The sequence below is a fragment of the Gordionus sp. m RMFG-2023 genome, chromosome 3 (assembly GCF_954871325.1).
Source record: "Gordionus sp. m RMFG-2023 chromosome 3, tfGorSpeb1-WG-v2, whole genome shotgun sequence".
NCBI lineage: Eukaryota > Metazoa > Nematomorpha > Gordioida > Chordodea > Parachordodidae > Gordionus > Gordionus sp. m RMFG-2023.
Window position 1 is genome coordinate 49,527,712 of NC_088777.1, and position 20,388 is coordinate 49,548,099.

At 26.5% G+C, this 20,388-nt stretch overlaps 2 protein-coding genes across 2 annotated transcripts in view; one reads left to right on the forward strand and one right to left on the reverse strand.

Annotated features, from left to right (window-relative positions):
• Positions 1–4,987, forward strand: part of LOC135926279 (serine protease inhibitor 42Dd-like) — a 41,394-nt gene extending 36,407 nt beyond the window's left edge. The window contains exon 5 of the mRNA XM_065462086.1: positions 4,864–4,987. Within this exon, the coding sequence (XP_065318158.1) occupies positions 4,864–4,892 (29 nt within the window). The 3' untranslated portion in view covers positions 4,893–4,987. The remainder of the gene's footprint in view (positions 1–4,863) is intronic.
• LOC135926278 (uncharacterized) lies at positions 176–8,518 on the reverse strand. Its single transcript, XM_065462084.1, has 12 exons — positions 8,401–8,518; positions 6,572–6,695; positions 6,307–6,368; positions 4,843–5,029; positions 4,575–4,766; positions 4,059–4,151; positions 3,514–3,923; positions 3,021–3,136; positions 2,539–2,799; positions 1,294–1,391; positions 806–935; positions 176–536 (listed from the first exon to the last, which is right to left on the reverse strand). Exons 1-12 carry the CDS (start codon positions 8,442–8,444, stop codon positions 460–462), a joined length of 1,794 nt encoding a protein of 597 aa, XP_065318156.1. The 5' UTR covers positions 8,445–8,518; the 3' UTR covers positions 176–459.
• Between the last annotated feature and the right edge of the window lie 11,870 nt (positions 8,519–20,388).

A 20,388-nucleotide genomic window follows, 5' to 3' on the forward strand; every position in this document is an offset into this window, starting at 1 on the left:
ATATGGCTATTATATATATAGATAAGCTTCTCATTTTACATTATTCTTTAAAATTATTCGCAAATAATGGTAATTCAACGATTTAACAAATTACCTCCATTTTCTCAATTATTATAAAATATACGTCAAATGGGGTTTTTATATAAACAAATACCACATTTATATGGGTTTATAAAATAAAATTTCTTAATAATTTTTTTAAAAATGGTATCGCTAATGAAAAATATAGGATATATAAAACTTTAAAAAAAAAATTAATTATATTTATTATTATAATACTATTATAGTTTTTCTTCAAGGTTAAATATAATAACTATTTTTTTTAAAAAAAAAATTAATAAAAAAATCGCGTTTTACACGTTTTATTTCGGTTAAAAATTCAGTTAAAGCGGGCTACATACTTCTTCTTCAAGTCAGTTAATTCGGTAAACAGCTGAACCCACCATCATTTTTATCTCTTTAACTTTTGAGTTTGAGCAGATATATATTAAATAAAATATAGTCCGAGAGGAATAGATTGATCGCCCGCAAGATATCTTTTAAAACCAAAATAATATATTTACTTACTTTTATATAAGAGAAATAATTTTAAAAAAAAGTCCTTTCAAATTTTACATTGTTCAAATATCACAACATCATAAACATCATGTAGAAAAGCGAATTGTAGAGTAATCATATTTCAAAAAATAAGAATAACGACATACATTCACAAACAAAACGTAGATAGAACCTTTAAGCATTTTTTTTTTAAAAAAATTAAAAATCGGAAATATAAGTGTGGAAAATGAAAAAATAAAAAAATTACCGAAATTCCGAGATTTCTTCAAAGTATGGTGTACGTATCTCGTAAAGTGCGAGTGAAGCGTTTCGAGATTTGACAGTGAAATGCTATTCAATATTTCGGACTGGGGCATGTCGGTAAGGGGATAGATAGGCTTTCGAACAATCAAAATCAAATTTCAAAGGTAATATTTAACAAATTTAAACTTAATTAGCAATTTTTAAAATGAAAATGTTTGGTGGTTGAATTTATTATTTTAAAATTGATTAATCTAATCACGCATGTGCAGCCACCTTTTAGGGAAAAATATAGCTAGCTCCAACTAATTATATACACGCGTTTTTAAAAATAACTTGTAACTTTTTTATGGAAAAATATATAAGTGTAACTGGAATCAGTTAACTTTTACCTAATGTAACTTGTAAATGTAACGAAAAAAAAAAATAATAAACCTTAACAACACTAGTATAACTTATCGATATGATCTTTAAAGAAAAAAATTGTTATTTCACTTGTATGAAACAATTGGGAAAAGATTTTTCGAGTAAATCGATGAGATTACAAGCTTTGAGTTTGTCCATTTGTAAAGATGAGAATAAATTCCCGATTTCTGTAAATTTTATGAGAGCAAAATTAAAAGTTATAATCCCCCCATAAGATTGGAAAAGTCCTATCGATCTTAGACCGGGACCGGACTGATTGTCGGACCGATCTATTTTGAAGACCGTGGTCCGGAACGGTCTTTTTATTTTTTACGGTCCGGGCCGCGGTTTGGACCGGTCTTTTATTATTATTTAAGTTTGCTTTACTATTCAATTAATATAATTTTTTTGTATATTTTATTATATGATATTTTTCTAAGAGACACAATAGTGAGGATTTCGTGTAGTTTGGTTCTGTACCGTTTTGGCCTTCATATATTTTTGCGTTTTCCAAAACAGATTTCCTAGCGTCTAGATGTGTTTTTTTTTCCGGGATTGCGTTATTTGTACAAGTTTAAATCATTATTGAGCCCCCTTTTTTATAAAATTTAAAAATCGGAATTTTACCTAAAATATATTCCATCATGTTCCTTTGAATCATTTATCTAAATTATATTAATTTCGAAAAGTTCTTGGGAAAAATTGTCTGAAATTCATAGGGTAGTTAAAACATGAATGGAATACATTTCCCGTAATATCAGATTTTTAAATTTTTTAAAAAAAAGCGCTCAAAAAATGATTTAATCGCTAAACATACATATTATTAAACATGATAATATTTCGTAAATATTAAAATCATATAATTTTAAATACAATAAATATAACAAATATTTATTACTAATATTTTGTGCTTACGAAATTTTTGTTTTTTTGATTAATGCATAAATATAAAAAAACTAACAAACTATATCTTCACTCCAATCGTTTTGTCTACAAAAAAAAATGGACATTTTCTCCCCTAACTTATAATTTTTTTTAAAACTTCTAAACAAAAAAAAATGATGACTTTAAAAATTTTAGGATCTCTATCTTCGACAAAAAGAAACTTTCAAATATAATTATGACTCATTCTTGGGAACCCAACTAAAGAATATGTGGGTCCTGATAAATTATCCATTAGATGTTTATAATTTGATATAATATCATAAGTTTTTATGGTTCGGGGCGATAGTTGGCTTTAATTTTTAAAATAAAGATTTTTTATTTAAGCTAAATTATAAATAATACTTACAGACAAAGGAATCATAAAGTCTTCCAAATTATATTAAAATATACTTCTTATTATAGTATCATCGGTATATTCTTCAAATCCACTTTCATTGTATTGCTGCATAATGATATTATTGTTAATGAGAGGCCAAAGCGGGTCACGCTTGCACAATTGCGGAATAATGTCATATTCGAAAGATATATTCGACAAGTCCAAATTTATCGAATTTAGGGCTCCTTTGTCGTCCGACATCATTGCATCGAATCGTGATAGCAGTGCGTTTAAGTTTTCTAGCACATCTACGGCAGCGGACATACGATTTAAATCTGTTATTGATATAAAATATTTAGGTTCATTTTTAGACATGATTTTCAGTGTTCCCAGCCTTCTTAATACAAGTTTAAATAAGTTTTAGTAAAATTGACATCCGTGTACCCTCTTAAGTAGTATGAATTAACGGGTGCCGCTGATACTGATTATCATTTATATTCTAAAAAAAAAAATTTAATTTATAAACTAATTTTCTTTTTTAAATAAAATGATCAACTTTGAATTTTGGAGTGATAGATCGCTAAAGCCGTCGAAGTTCCTTCCCTTTGCATGTGATGAACAAAACATTTATTCAACTTATCGCAAAATATTTTGAGTATACCGAGGATTGTGCTAATTTTTTTTATATGTTTTATATATATATATATATATTTATTTATTTATATTTAGTATAACTGGGTACATAAATCTATAGTTCCTAACGGGCGGGACATTTTTTTTAATTCTAATCTAACTGAACTTTCAGATAAATGGAAGTCTCGGATTGGTCAAACAATTTTAAAATTTAAATAAAATAAGCGCCGGATGTGAAATATTTGCGCAAAGCACTTGAGAGATTTTTTTTTATGATCACATTCTTAATCCTAATTTATTAGAAAAACATTGTTTAAAAAAAAAGGATTCATAAAACTTAGCCTACTTAATTATGACGAGGACGTTACATGATGTTTATGTTTATACTTACAAAATTTCTTTTAAATAATAGTTACCCATTATTCCCTTTCGTTATCTCTTTTAAGGGTTGAAGAGCGAGTAGGCAGAGCCCAATATATAAATCTTTATCGATTAGATCCATCGCGTTTATAAGAGATATCGCGATATTCTGGGTAAGATCTGATCTGTCAACCGAACTTATTGGTTCTTCGGCAACAATGTTATAGGAACCATTTGTATGTTCTGCCACCACGCAGTTATGATAAAAATTCACGGATTCCATCGAAATTTTATTTAAACAATTATTTTTGGCATCGATCGCCAACACTGGATTACGAGGGATTGGTGAAGGATAACAGATTTTATTGATGTCGCTACTTGACAACGGATCTTTGACACTAAAATTTTTATAGGCCATCGTAATAGACCGAATGTGTTGAACCAAGCAATCGATTAGCTCGTTTAACTTCAAATAAATAAAGGGATATAATTTGTTTTTATATTATATTTAATATATTAATGTTATTAAAAAAAAAGTATAATATCGAACAATATTAAGACAAATGTATAATTTATTAATTTATTAATATCATTTTATAACTCTGTCTAAGTTCGGAGGAGTAGCAATGTTATTCATGTAGGTCCATATGTCGAAATTGCACTTTTGATATTTCGTAACAAAATTTTGATGATTCTTTTCAAATTTTCAAATTCGTTTTAAAAATAGAATAGGTATTTATTGTTTGGTGTATCTTTAATTAATAGAATACTTTTTACTTGTTAGATATCCCTCAGTATTACAAAAACATATTCACCCTTCCTTAATATTAACTTTCCTATTCCTAAGAAATAATTACTCTAAAAGTGTTTACAAATTTTTCTTATATTTCCATGTTGCTTTGGCCTTTAAGAGCTCATCCAAATCCTTTAGCTTAAAAAATGACTCTGAATTTCGACTCTTGGAAAGAATTATTTTAGAAAAGGGCTAAACCGCTTTGAAGTTGGTGATTTAGCAACACTAATAATAACTAATATTTAAAAATAATATCATTTAACATTATTCAAAATATTTAATAGAAAATAATGAAAACATATATGTATATATATATATATATACCTCATCAATTCTAGACAATGCTTCATGAAGAAATTTATTTTCTAAAAACACTGAACAATTATAAGCATAATTTACGACTTCATTTGCTGAGTTTATCTCACTCTTAACGCAAATTTTTTCTCGATTGCAATCATATTGGCTATAATACTGATTGTTGTTACTTCCATGGTCGGTAATATGGGTAGGTGTTCCCTTAATTATCATTTTTTTTATCAAACCAAATTTAATCATATTTATTTATTTCATATAAACCTAATATATTTCTTACGTTTTTGTTTTGGGTGTATAGGAATTTGCTGCCATCATACAATGCATTAGCCTGGTTAGATGTGGGAACGGAATCATGCAAATATGGAAAATGATTTAGACATTCAAAGGTTAATTTGTCATTCCTGGTTCCACCATTGACATAAAAATTTGGTTCCTTCTTAGGTGCTAATCCATAGTAATGATACCTATTTTGTCATATGCCCAATATTTTTAATATATATTTTTTTATTAGTAAAAATACTTTTTAAGTCTCATAAAAATATTGGAAAAAAACGTCATCAAACACTCTTTTAATATACAATAGAATGCCTTGTTATAAAAATGCAACATATTCTGCAGACATTTTGGATTAGAAAAATCGCCATTTTTGCTGAATTAAATATCGACGTGTGACAACTTAAAAAAAAAATTAAAATATTAAAAAGAGTTTTGATACACAAAAATAAAATTAGAGTGTCCTATCTGCAATTTTTATAAAATTTAGTTAGCACCCAAGTCTGTTCCATAAAAGTTTAAACTAAAATTATTCTTACCATATTTTTGTTTAATCAGTCCTAACAACTTGAAAAATGTTCTATCCACATATTATCGCTAAACTACTATATCTTCAATTTCCAATTTAAAATACAATTTTAAAAACACTTTAATGTAAGGTGTAATTTTCAAAAAATTATAATTTCATTTTAAAATCTCAGGTCATGCCATAATAATATTAGAAATTTTAAACTAATTACTAAATTCAAGTTAAAAACTATTCATAAAGATGTTAATTCCCTTAAATCTGTTATATAAATTATTAAATATTTACTAAAATTAGCAGATAACTTTAATAATGATTTTAACATAGCATAAATCCTATAAATTTTTGTTACAGTATGTTCGTAAATGTAATGTGTAAGTTTGTATCTAATTTTGATAAATTATGTCAAATTCTAACTATCCCAGCCCTAGTCCCCATCAGGATTTAGTTCGAACTTAGTTTAGTGAAACAAATCTAGTCCTAGGCCTCATGTTTACTAAACCTATCCATCTTATATTTACAAAGTCTAGTCATTTCATATACTCCACATTACCTAGCTTATCATATAGGTAAAATATGACATAACAATTACTTATACCTGTCATAATCAATATCAAGCCTTACCCCGTATACTTAATTTGAGTAATATGTAACAAACCCTTGTCTTATCCAAGCTTCAATTTATTTCAGGCTTTAGTCCAGCCTGGTTTCAGTAAAATATATCGAATATAGTTATTTCATATATCTACCATTCTTTGACCCCTATCCATCTTACCACATACCATAACTTTGTATATATATCTAAACGTATAATACTATTACTTAGTGTCAGGCCTTACTCAGGCAGAACCTATTTTAGCTAATCCTGCGGAAGGTGACCAAAATATAGTTATAACTCTTATAATTACTAATCAATAAAATAAATTGATCGTTTGTATATACTTAGACTTTCCTCGGGTTCCTAGTCTTCTAGTCGTCAGATGCGGAAATTGTTGTCTAATTATCTGATTAAACATTGAATAGAAATTTGTTAAATGAATATTAAATTTTCTAAACATATCTAATCCTGATTATCTAATGTCTATTAATCAAACATTTATACTTATTGGTTCTTATAAAATCATCAACTCCACCGCTTTAAGGAAATATTTCGATTGAAATTTCTTAAATAAATTGCGAATAATAGTTATTGATTTTTTTAACTTACTTTTCCTAAACTAGCCGCGTTTACGGGTGACATAAAATTTTTCCCGCAAAATTCCAAATAATTGGAATACAAGGAACACCTGGGAAAACAGCTACCAACTTTGATCTCGTAGTTACTTTCCAACCTAACAGATATAGGATTCAATTTAAAATTTTTAACATATATACATAATATGGAAAATTTGGTAAAGTCAAATTTTTTTTTTCTCTAGTTCTCCATTACAGGTATTTCTACGCCCTGCCCTCCCTAAGCCAAAGTCGAAATTAACCTATATGAATTTAACTCCTACTAACCCCTTCCTCCCCCCTAGAAAAAAATTAAAAATAACAGAAAAAAACGAAATCCAAATTAAAATTAGCAAAGAAAGGAAATTCAATTAGCAATACATTCTACTCTCCTTCCACACAATTCCAAACTTCAATAATGATCCTGTGTTATAAAATCCACCCTCTGAGTAGGAGTCCATTCTTAACAGAGGGGTCATTTAAGAATGCAAAAATTATATGGTGCCAAGCTGATAAGCTTAAAAATATAAATTATGAGATTTATGAAAAAAAATTATAACGGTTATATGTATACCTGGAAAATCAGATTTAAGCAAATTCCATTATTAATGGGAAAATATAGTGAGAAAAGGAGTATTAATTTTATGTGTGATGTTGGTATTGGAGAAAGCATTCGATAAAACTCCAAGAATTGATATGGTGAAGTTTAAGTAACACATTGGATATCCAGGAATGATATATACACAAACGATATGCAGAATAATGAACAGCTTCCCTTATAGATGTTTCAATCCACCAGGGATAAACATTTTATTCATTCTTATTTATTATGATAATGTAGGCCATTATTATGGATATGTTATCGATGACATGTCGTGATATGTTCGTAGTAAATATAAAATGGCGGAATTTGAAGAATGTAAATGAATGTTTAGAATACGATTTGAAAGTTAGCAAATAGGGATTAAATGAAAATATGAGAATACAAATACGACAATGACACAGATATAAGCATCTAATAATCGAGGCTAAAATCTTTAAATATTCTGGATCTACAATAGAAGTTATATAAATATATCGATCAATTGAAGCAAGGGCTATTTTCAATAGAAAACGTGAGTTATCCTGAACAAAAATAGTTCCCTACTTCTAAGAAGCATATTATAAATCAGTTATAATACCTACCATGGAGAGACGTGCCACTGAAATGGATAATAGATTGGCTTCTTCAATGGAGTGAGAATGTTAAGGTTATAACGGGTTTGACTCCCAACAAATCGCGTTCTTAAAATTAGGGCCACGAAAAGCATAAGGCGATCTAATAAGGACAAACAACGCCTACATCAAAGACAAAAATCGGGGACAATATGCCTGAGATTTACCCCCCCCCCCCCCATGATACACGCCCTAGTATATTTTTAACTATTGGGAGCCTACTCCCTATTCGCTCTTAAATATATTTGAGCAAATGAATCCGCTCCCCTCCCCCACCTAATTTCATGTAAACACTGAATACAAGTACATTGATGAAGACTGAGATGATATGGGACGTGGCAATGACAAATATGTTAGAAAGAAAAATGGGAAGAAACAAAACTAAGATGCCCTGCACATAATATTTTTTTTCTTTAGGCAACCACGTTAAAACAAGTGAGCCCACTAGTCAAATATGTAAATGTATTTAATAACCCCATTATATAAATTTACGACTCAATGTGGACAATGACACTAAAACTATATTACTTATATAATATAAATAATAGCGACTTAAGAAATTATTTTCTGTAAAACTAATTATTGTATTTATTTTATTTATTTATTTACCATTTTAAAGTCAGAGGAGTCGAATGAGGTACCCGGTTATTCATATTTGAAATTTCTTCCTTTTTTTGTGTGTCATAAAATGATTGGGAACAGTGAAAAAAATTAAATAATCAGTGATGATTTGATAAAATTAAGCAAAATTTTTCTCAAATTTTGGGGGTAAATAAAGATATTTAAAAAATAATAAAATAGGTATAAAATAAAATAAATTATTATTATTATTTTAAATTTTCATGTTTTTTTGGACAATTTTGTCTTTATAACAATAATCAATTTTATCTATCTCTTTTTTTTTATGAAGAAAGTAAATTTTTTTTTTACCTGTAGAGAAAGGCATGGTTACGCATAAATTATATTTATTGAAAATATATTTATTTTTTTTATAGTTAAATTGAAAAATTTTCGGACAAACTAAGAGGAAAATAAAAAGGATAAATAATAAATATAAATAAAATAATTAGAATTATTCTTGCTTTAGGGTCTCATCCAGAAAGTTGAAAACCTTTTTTTGGTTTAACGGTAATTTATTAAGATATAAACTAATGATGTTTAGCATTTATTACAAACTGGATTGACAATTCGTTAATTAAAAGTAAGTGTACATGCATGGGAGGTCAGCTGTAGAGTCGTTTCGTGGTAGCGAACCCCAAAATGAAGCTACAGCTGACTCCTCTTTATGGAATACTTTTAAATGTGATGAATGATGAATCGTTAATCTAATGGAATATTACAAATCATTCGATATAACTTTCCAAAAAAAAAACTCGGGATAGTTTGATAAGGCGCACAAATTGAGCGCGTTATCTTAAAAAAAATACGCTACGTATTCTTTGTTTAAATTGAGTTTGCTTAACAAACCAGTTTGTCTCTTTTAAATGGTTTCTAACGTCATTGGGTAATTTAAACCAATTTGCTCGATACAATCTGAAATAAATTATATCCGCTAGACCCCTCATTTACGGTTAACTCGAATTCGTGGGCGGAATGTTCAAAATTTTGTGCTAATCATGATTGAGGAGCGAAGCGCTCAGACTTGCGCTGACGTTAAAATATTATTTAATTATATTTATTGCCTTTTTTTTGTCATGTGAAATCATTCAATCGTAACGTTAAATCTTTTATATAAAAAAGAAAAATAATATTATTTGTCGCCTATTAGTCTCTAATTAAAAAAAAACAAATTTGTCATAAATTTTTTTTGGATTGTAGTATTTTTATTTATTTATTGTTTGACATTTATTTTTAAGGTTTTTCCTCTTATAATTTTTATCCATCAATATTAGCCCTAAAGTAAGTTTTAAAGTTTTGTTTCGAAAATTATATTTTTTGTATTCATTTTTTTTTGAGAAAATTATCGGATATTTTCATATTTTCATCTAAATATTTTATTTTTTGTAAAAATTATAAGAATTATTCCCTGGACCAATGGTCTCCCACTCGCTTGGGACTATACCTGTGTCGAATTTGTCCGTCAAGTCTAATCTCTCATTTTCTGCCATCGAAATGGCCAAAATCCTTAAAAAAAACAAATATGCTTGCCTCGCCAACACCGTGTTTATTCCAAGGAAGTGATGCTCTTTCAATTTCTTTAAAATCATTTTCTAGGATGATATGGACCTTTTTTTAAAAAATAATTTTCTTCTTCTCAGTTCTCTTTTATGTTAATAGATTTACACATATATATTTTTTTAAAAAATTTACTTTTAATATATGCTTATTTGTTTTTTAACATATATTTTTAATCATTGAGTTTATATATCCTATTTTAAATTTAATAAAATTGAATTTCTATAAAAAAAAAAGAAATATTTCTTAAAATAAAATATCCCACTTTTCTACCTTCCTTCCCCCGATTAAGATTATTTTTATCATCTATTGATAATAATAATAAAAAAATTGAGAAAAGTTAATAAATTTTAATTTTAAAATATTTCCCATTATTATTTAAATTATGCTCGATTAATTTAAACTTGGTTACATTAAAAAAATTGACAGAGGCGTAGTGTTGTTAAAAGGCTCTATTTGAGCCGATTTTTAAAAACGGCTTACTCAATGTTTCATTCAGAAAAATATTATGCAAGCCTAAAGATTTTGTTCATAGATGACACAAAGGTTTGGGCATCTATTAACAAAATTTCGAGACCTAGGGCAATATTTTTCCGGCTAAAATATTGAGTTAGCCGTTTTCAAAAATCGGCACAAATCTAGCCGTCAACACTACGGTAGGCGTATCCAGGATTTTAGAAGGAGGAAGGAGGAGTAAAGATTTTGAATTTTAGTCGTTAACTTTACTAAAATTTTTTTGTTTCATATTCTTCCTTATAAATGATATGTTGTTATATATATTTTTTCTGGGGAGAGGGTGGTTGGATGGTAAGTGTGTATAGGGAAGGAAGGAGGGGGGGGGGAGGATTTTTATTAGCTTTTAAAATGATATTTATACGAAAACAGGCAAATTCGCAATGAGAAATGAAAATTTCCTATTTCCCCCCACCCCATTGGTCACGCGCTTGGTCGGGTGTGGGTTGTCTTGGGCAAATGTTTAAAATGAATTTAAAGATATATATTCTTTAATCATTTGATCCATTTCTATCAAGACGGTTAGTTTTACACTTTTTAAAAAAAAAGCGCCAAAAAGTATGGCGTTTAATTTTTTTTTAACATTCGGCTAATGTCCGACCACACATCTTTGTAAGTTCAAAGAAAGACGAAAACCATTGTTTATCATTATCAATATTTTTGCAGAATTGATAATTATACAAATTATCAATTTTTATATAAAATAAAAAAAAATATAAACTTTTATGCTCGAACTCTTAAAATTTGGTTTTTCTTGTTATTTCCGGTTTTAAAAAATATTTCTAAGTTTTTTTTGAAATCCCTCAGATTAGTGTTTGAAGATGATTTGCCAATTTTAGATATTTTGTCAATATTAGGTATATCACCCACTCTTTCATGGTTAAGAGTCCTCTTAGTTCTTCTAAGAGTAGAGACAGATGTTTTAGTTAGTTTGGATGCACTTTCCTCTTCATTTACCTTGGTTATTGTTATAACTTCAACCGGAAGTATATATTTCATGAAATTTTTCACCCACATTCTCTCTGTTATTTGTTAATATTTCAACAATATCGTTTGCTCTATTCCTAACCTCCCATAAATCCATATCAATTATTTGTAGCATTTTGCTAAAATCATATGCAATCAAAAATAAACACATTGAATTGATATTAAAAATTGTGGCTTGATAATAGTCTGCAAAAAATTCTTTCAGCATCTGCAGAATCTTTTTTCTTGCTTGATATATAAAATTCCAGTGCTGCAAATGTACAACATTATATAGTTCAATAAAGAGTTTCACTGCGTAATATTATTCTAGACGAAATATGGAGTTAGCCGTTTTAAAAATCGGTTCAAAACGAGCCATTTAACAACACCACATATGGGGGTGAATTAAGCCTGGTTAAATAATTACTAATTTATATAGGATAAAGATAAATAATTTATTTAAATAAAGATTTATGTTGTTTTGATTTATTAAAGGAAATATTAATTGGGTGGATAGACGATTTTTATTAAAATTCATATACAAATATGATAAAATATTATTATTTTAAAAATTAACATGGATGGTATAATAAAAAGAATGTAGTAAAATATGTCATATATCAGTTCAAGTTTAAAAAAATTAATACAATTGAATGAGTAAAAATTTTTTAAAATATATTTACAAAAAGAAAATAATTTTATTTTTAAAAAATAAGGTGGCGAGATCGGGCCGGGATGTTTTAAATATTTGATAGTTAAATCTAGTTAAAGAGACGGCGATTTTCTGCTTGTGGAGAAAGGTATGATTTTTTTGATTAATTTGGATATTATTTAGAAGAGATTTAATGCTCTTGTCCAAAAGAGCAGATTGATGTAGCTGCTATGGGAACAAAGGTTGTCTACATTAGGTGCGAGTATTTTTGATTTTTTAGAGATTCAGCTTTATTAAAGGGGATCATTCAAATTATCAGATGGGACCATGGGATCAATGCAGGTAAAATTCCACATTAAGGGCTTTTCCTTTAAAAACGGTAGATTGTTTTGCCGTCAGGGCTTTTTTTATCTAAAAAAGATGTCGGTTCTAAAATATAAGGAAAATTGGCTTTATTTAAAAAATAAGTTATTATTGAATTTTTTTGTGTCGGTTGATTTTTGATATAAATTTACAGTGGAAAGCGTGTCTCCCATAATTATCTGCCGATATAATCATTTAATGCAAGTATAATGGTTTAGGAAAGGTACGCCCAAACATAAATTGATTGCCTAACGAAACGAGTCGTTATCTATTAGTTGGTTATTTAAAGTGCTGGGATATAGTGTTTAATTAAAAAGTTTATTGATTAAAAATTCTTATTATAAAGTAGTCAACATTAGGTGATTCAATATCAAGTTTCTTTTTACTTTTTAATCGCAGAATGTCCATAGTTCAACGAGTACTAAACTGTTAAAATAATTATTATTATTACATTGGTTCCATAAATCGTCATGTGCTTCTTCAAAATTTATCAAATCAGATTCTAAATTTCTCCTATTTCATTTATTAAATGATTATAAAAATAATTACTTGTTCATTACAATCGTATCAGGCGCCATTTAATCGTTAAAAAATATCAAGCTATTTTGTTATTAAAATAAAAGTAAAATCGTATGCATTAAAAAGACACTTTTGTTTGGAAGCACACAACACAACTATTAAGCTGAATTTGTTATTTATCGCTTTGAAAAACGGCGTGTTTGGAACATCCCTTGTTTAAATTGAGGTTGCAGAATTTTAAATAAATTGTAAAAAAAAAAGGATTTGTTTGAAAATTATATTATCGTCTGCCTTCTTATTTTTGTTAAATTTCTAAATATTCCTTTTTTTAGGATTATTAGTAAAGTAATTTATATTACATTTTTATATAATATTACAAAGGGAAGATATGCAAACCTATCGTTTTTTTTTAAAATGGTTGCTAACGCCAAACGGTGATTTTACCAATTCGCGCTTGCAACGCAACATTTGATACGCTCAATTTGTGCGCACCATTACGCAATATTTTCCATTAAACAAAACAATCAATAAAAAAAAATAGCAAGAATTAATAACTTTATATAATAATGATTTCATTTATTTTTAAATTAAAAATATATATAGAAATAAAATTAATATTAAAATTAACATATCAAATATCAAATATAAAATAAAACAATATTATATAAAAACGGAGGTGGGACTACAAGTTCCCAAAAAAACATGAGTAATTATATTTTAAAATAGTGATTTGAAGGTTTTGTTTTAAAAAATAGAATTCTTTTGGTTCTGATGTAAGGGCTCTTGTCTTATCCCCTATATTTTTTAAGAACTTTAAAGTTCCGCTTGGCATATGCCCAAGGGAAGAGATAACGATCGGTGTAAAAATATAATTTGTGAATTTGGAATATTTCATTGTTTTTTTTTCTCGGCTATTTGTGATTTAATAAAATTCAATATTTTTTTAACTATTATTATTATAACTTACCTTTACCTTGTAATAACATATTATTATAATATATATAGACATATATGATGCAAATATTATTTAATTTAATAAAAAAAAATTATACGAAAAGCAAACAAAATAAATTCACTAGATAATAGAGATGTAAAATTATTTTTCGTTAAAATGAAAAGGGGGGAGGGGTAAGAATAAATTATAAGCTAATACTAATTTCTCTTTTTTTAGACCTTATATATTAAAATTTCTCGAAATATATTCTAAAATTTAGGTAAGTATTATTATTTCTTGGGGAATTAATTTAAAAAAATTCCATATTAATGAAATCCACAAACCCTGTTCATTATGAATCATATTTAATTACGACATTATCTCTAAAAGGACTTAGTTGGTATCTTCTTGAAGTTATAAATGAATACTGAGAATAACCTAGATACTCTATATAAAGATATTTCTATCACTTCTTTAATCATTTCACATAACTTTTTTTAAGGGTTAAAGATGGAAAAAGAGAGAAAAAAAATCAAAAATAAGAGAATTGAAGAAATGACAGGTTAAATAAAGAAAGTATTTTTTTTAAAAAGAATAAATAAAAATGTAGAGAAGGAAAAAAACGAAAGGAATTGGCAAAAAAATTAGAAATTAAATTAAGAAAATAAAATTTTAAAAATACGAATATTTAAGAATATGGAAATGTACTTCAATAAACGAAAAATTTGTTTTCGTAAATAGGAAAAAGTCAAAGTAGTAAAAATAAAAGGAGTAGAGAGGTGTAAGGGGTTAATAAGATAAAGCAACCAACGCAAATTTCTGTTTACACAACACAAAATATCTCATTTTATTTTATAAATTTATTCTTAAAATTTAAAAAATTATATACTAATTCAAGAATTATTTTTCTGAAAATAAATTTTTATCTGAAATTCAAATTAAAAGGTAAAAAAAAGATATTTTTACATTTATATATTATATATATTTATGTAATTTCTTTTAAATACAATGTTGGAATCAATATAACTGCTGATCAAATTAATAAAATCAAATTAAATTTTTTTGACAAATTAATTTTATCTATATTTCTAAATCATTAAGAAATTTAATAATTATTCAATCTTTATTTATAAAATTGAATAGATGTTCTTTTAAACTAGCTAATATTGTTAAACACCATTTGAATTTAGCCATTTCAAACGTGTTCTGAAATCCTTTTTTAAGTAAATTTTTTGATCAATAAGCATACCTTTAACTGTAAGTACTGTTGTTAAAAGGCTACTCAGTATTTCATTCAAAATAGTATTACGCAAGCCTGAAGATTTTATTTGTATAAGGAACATATAGGTTTGAACAGCTATTAGCGAAATCTCGAGGCTTAGGCAATATTTTTCCGGCTAAAATATTGAGTTAGCCGTTTTTAAAAATCGGCTCAAAACGAGCCGTTTAACAACACTACCTGTATGTTATTGATTGGATAAATTTGTCATAAAATATGATCCCGAAAAAATAGATTCGAATGGATATAGATTGTCAAATAATTAGGATAGAAATTAATGTCAAAAATAATTATCGATTGTTATTTTGACAAATGGCTGCTATTCTCAATATTTTTTTGTAGGATTAAAAGGATAAAACGGTCACTCATTTATATAAACATTCAAAATTTTTTTAATATTTTTGATCAAAGAAAAATCTGAAATTTTTCATTATTTTTATTAAAATATGGTAATGATGTCTATATCTAGTACCTTCCATATGAATAAAATAATTATAAAATATTTGTATTATAAATATACTATTTTCAATATATCATTGACCTAGGTGTTATTTATATGTCATTGGTAAAATTAAGATAATCTATGCGATATGTCCTACTGTCACTATTAAACATATTTTCTATATTAGAATAATATTTTATTATAAAAACAAGCCAAAGCTTCTAAATAAAAATGACTCGTTTAGGTAAAAACCTTTTTTAAAAATTTTTTTAGAATTAATATAATTTAAGCGCTAAAACTTATTTTAACTATTAAACATATTTTTGGGATAATATATGTCTTGAATAATTGTTATATTAAGAAATGGCTATTTTGCTTTTTTGACCAGAAAAAACAAAACCAACAGAAATAGCGATATACTGTCATTATTCTAAGGAAACAGTAATATAATAGCAAACCTTGTGGCCATTTACAAAATATACTTTAAGAATTGTGGGTTGAAGAATTTGGTGATGTCGATCGTACAGATTGGACACAAGGAGTGAACATCAGGTTCATATGTGTTTCAGTTAAGAAACCATATAGTTCCCCTAAAGATATAACTCTCATAATTAACGATGAAAATTCGCTTACACGTGCGAGATAAGTTCCACTTAGCAAAATTGATATATTCCATGTTGCATTTTCTCATACTTATCATTAGATGTGCTCATTTATATTATATCATCAACATAAATTGTATCTTTGTAACATTTGTTAATATTTTTTTTGAAAATTTTAAATAAGAATTGATTACGGCAATGGATAAAATAGTAAAAAAAATAAACCGGTGTGGATATACAAGAATAATGGGAATAAAAAAAAATTGAAACGAAAGGATATTGGATCAATGGGTTTAGCAAACAATGTTAGATGTGAAAATCAGTGATAAAACTATTGGCCTATACCTTGCTTAAAGACAAGCAACTTGTGGATAAATCATATCAATTGTCGAAATGTAAACGAATTATAAATTATATCATTCTAAATATATATGTTATATTTCCCCATCATCGCTTTGAGTGGAAAGCCTTAATTTAAGGTTTTTAAAAAAAAATTAAACCAAATATTATTAAATTCTTATTTAATTAAGTATTTTGTTAGTAAATCTTCACTATTTGGAAGTCTTAGTTCTTAGTGAACGAATTTGTAAGACCGATATTAATTAATGTTTACTCCTATATAATACCCTATATATACTTTAATAATAAAATACGCATCCGAAGGTAGACCTTATAATAAATATATTTGGACAAGCTAACCAACAAAAAATTTAACCATTATATTTTATCGAATGATTAGCCCAAATAGCCCCATAATTTTTTAAATTTTTAAAATGATATGTTGAGAAGATATTTATCTATTAAAAGGATTATGAGAGTAACTGAATGCTCAGAATAATCTAATAATTTAGAAATATATGTACAAAATCTCACACTATCCTATATAAATAAAATAATTGGTTTTTAGTTCTAAAAGGCTGTTAAAAATCTTTTATATAAATCAGATTGAGAAAAATCATTAGAGTATACTAGGAATTATTTTATAAAAAAGTATCTATCTATAAAAATATATATTATAAATTTATGTTAAAAAAAATTTTTTAATAAAGTGGTTTAAAAATTTCAAAATAAAGTATGTTCTTTCTTTATTTTGTAATATAATTTGTTTTTAACTATTCTAAGCGTAAAGACTAAATATTATTCTGTTATATAATTTCTTTGCAGTCACGAAATTCGAAAAATAGAATATAGCAAACCTTTCCATTTCACTTAGCCAGCGGCATTCGATTATTTAGCACCAAATAATTATAATCTCTCACTCCAAGTGATATTTTCAACACATTGATGCCAAATTAATAAATCTCGCCATCGAGAGTAATGATCTTAATTTCAGGTCAAATGCACTAGTTCTTACAGGAAAATATGGTGTAATAATTGAAAAGATCTTTGTAACAAAAATCATCTTAAGAAAACGGGTTTTCAAATATCCTTTTATTTTTCCTTCCTTTTATTTAGGCCATTCATAAGTTAATTGACTGTTAATAATATAAATTCTTGGGATTATTAAATATTTTTTTATAACACAATTAATGTATCTATATAATTTTAGACGATATTGTGAATATTCCATCAAATGATGAGTCTGTTATTAATTATGAATCTGATAAAGGCAAATATATAATCAACACTACTACAGAATCGATTAGGGTATCATTATTTAAAAGATTATTTGCTGTATGGAGGAGAAACCAGTGATAAAAGTCAATAAATTGAGATATTAAATCTTTAAAATAATTTATAATTTATGGCACCCCAATTACGAGATTATAATCATGAATTAAGGAATGATCAACATTCCTGTTTAATGTTAGCGTAAAAAATATGTATCTTAGATAATTATCGTGAAGAAGTATACAGTGTTAAATTTACGCTAAGGTTCATTATCAATGTTCACAAAGAAAATATTAAAATAAGTCCTTGGGCTGAATTAATTACCTATGATGATCGATATGAGAAAAATCTTGAAAAAGCAACAAAAAATAATTATGAAATCAAAATGATATCATATTCTATAATGTTACAAATTTTCCATAAATATCTTCTAGGCTAACATACAAAGCTGATTTACTTTTGTTTAACATGAGGGGGTGAATTATTTCCCAACTCATTTTTGCAAGGGGAAAAATCCAAGATTTTTAGTGGAGTAATAAAACTTTAGGGTAAAACCTAATTCGGTTTCCTCAGATTATTTGTTTTGTTAGCGCTGCCTAGTCATTCATCTATCCCCCCTACCTAATTTATACTATACTTCTTATGTAATCCAGATGAACACTCATAAGAGCGCTTATAGCCCTTATAACTATATTAATCGATACGTTTTTCACATTCACTCAATTTCACTCATCAACATTCGCATGCATCTATTATTAAACCTTTAATAAATCTTGAGAATTTAAATTAGATTCAGAGCATTGAATAATTGATAAATGTAATATATTAGATATATTACATTTAAAATACATTTTATTAAACCGGTCAAGTTAGTGGGACCATTCTTTGATTCCATATTAATATTTTTTTTTAGGATAACACTATAGCACCTTATTAATTAAAAATATTCTCAATATCGCCTAAAATTATATAAATATATTGATTGTGTTATAAAAAATATTTTAATTATCCAAAAAATTTTATTATTAACAGTCAATTAACTTGTGACTGGCCTAAATTAAGGAAGGAAAAATAAAGGGTATATTTGAAAAACCTATCACTTCTAGGCTGATTTCTGCTACAAGGACCTCTTCAATAATTCCATTATATTTTCCTGCAGGAACTAGTCCATCTGACTTGAAGATAAGATTATTACCCTCGATTGTGAGATTAATTAATTTGGCATCAGTGTGTTGAAATATCACTTAAAGTGAGTGGTTGTAATTATATGGCGCTAAATAGTCGGATGCCGTGGCCCAAGTGAAATTGAAAGGTTTGATATATTCTATTTTTCGAATTTCGTGACTACAAAGAAATATATAAATCAAAATAATATTTAGTCCTTCACTTAGAATAGTTAAAAACAAATTATATTACAAAATAAAGAAGGAATATAGGGGAGACCAGGGCTAGTCGGCGCAATTTTTGTCAAAATCATCATAGCTCAGAAAATAATGATCATATAAGATCTTACAAAATACCAATAGATACCTTAAACATCTACCTATAAATATATACTGTTTTTTTTTAAATATTTAATAATTATTTTTCTAGAAAGGTTTTAGTAAAAGTCATTTTTTGAACCTAGTAGCCCCGAACCCGTGGTTAGTCGGATCATCGATGGGGCTAGTCGAATCAAGTGCTTTAGTAGGCTTCTTATGGGACAAAAAATTTTTTTCGCAGATTTTAATATATAACTATGATACTTTATTTATATAATATTCTATTTATAATTATAACAAATAAAATAACAATCTTTTTTGACAGAGAACTACTCTACATTGAAACCAATCTTCAAAATTATGAAAACTTTTATAATCCTGTTTACATATAATACATACATCTTTTATTAATGTTTATATTTATTAATAATAAATTTACTCAAAATTTATCTAATTCTATATTTAAATATATAACATCATTTGATTTTATTATCAGGCTAAATATAATCTGATAACTAAAATGTTCATGTCCAATAAAATGAATTAATTTGAATCATGTTATATTGTCAATTAAAATAGATATATATACATAAATATTTGTTTGTTAGATATAATTCATTTTAAATATATTGATATTATTATCAGGCTAAAATTTATATGCTAAAATGTTCATATCTAATAAAATGTATTAATTTGAATCATATTATATTGTCAATTAAAAAAAAATATATATTATATTTATTTGCTAGATATAATTAATTTAAATAATTGATCTTATTATCAGGCTAAAATTTATATATGTAATATATATAATATCTGTGACAATATTTAATATATATTCACAATATGTATATGAAGATTTTAGTTTGCAAGATATTTATATAGGTCTGATATTATATTAAAATTGAAATGTATTATGAAAAATCAATCACATTAATAAATTTATATGATAATTATTATTTAATATATTACATTTATAAAATATTATATTATGATTATCTGTACAATATATAATATATTATCACAATATGTATATGAAGATTTTAGTTTGCAAGATATT

What these genes read in the sequence shown, in the direction of transcription:
- LOC135926278 (XM_065462084.1), bottom strand. Translation starts at nt 8,444, where the DNA reads ATGAATAACCGGGTACCTCATTCGACTCCTCTGACTTTAAAATG. An exon ending in CGATGATACTATAATAAGAA is followed by an intron (nt 1,392 to 2,538) that starts GTATATTTTAAT and finishes TAAAATTTACAG; the next exon opens with AAATCGGGAATTTATTCTCA. An exon ending in TTCCCAATTGTTTCATACAA is followed by an intron (nt 936 to 1,293) that starts GTGAAATAACAA and finishes ATTGTTCGAAAG; the next exon opens with CCTATCTATCCCCTTACCGA.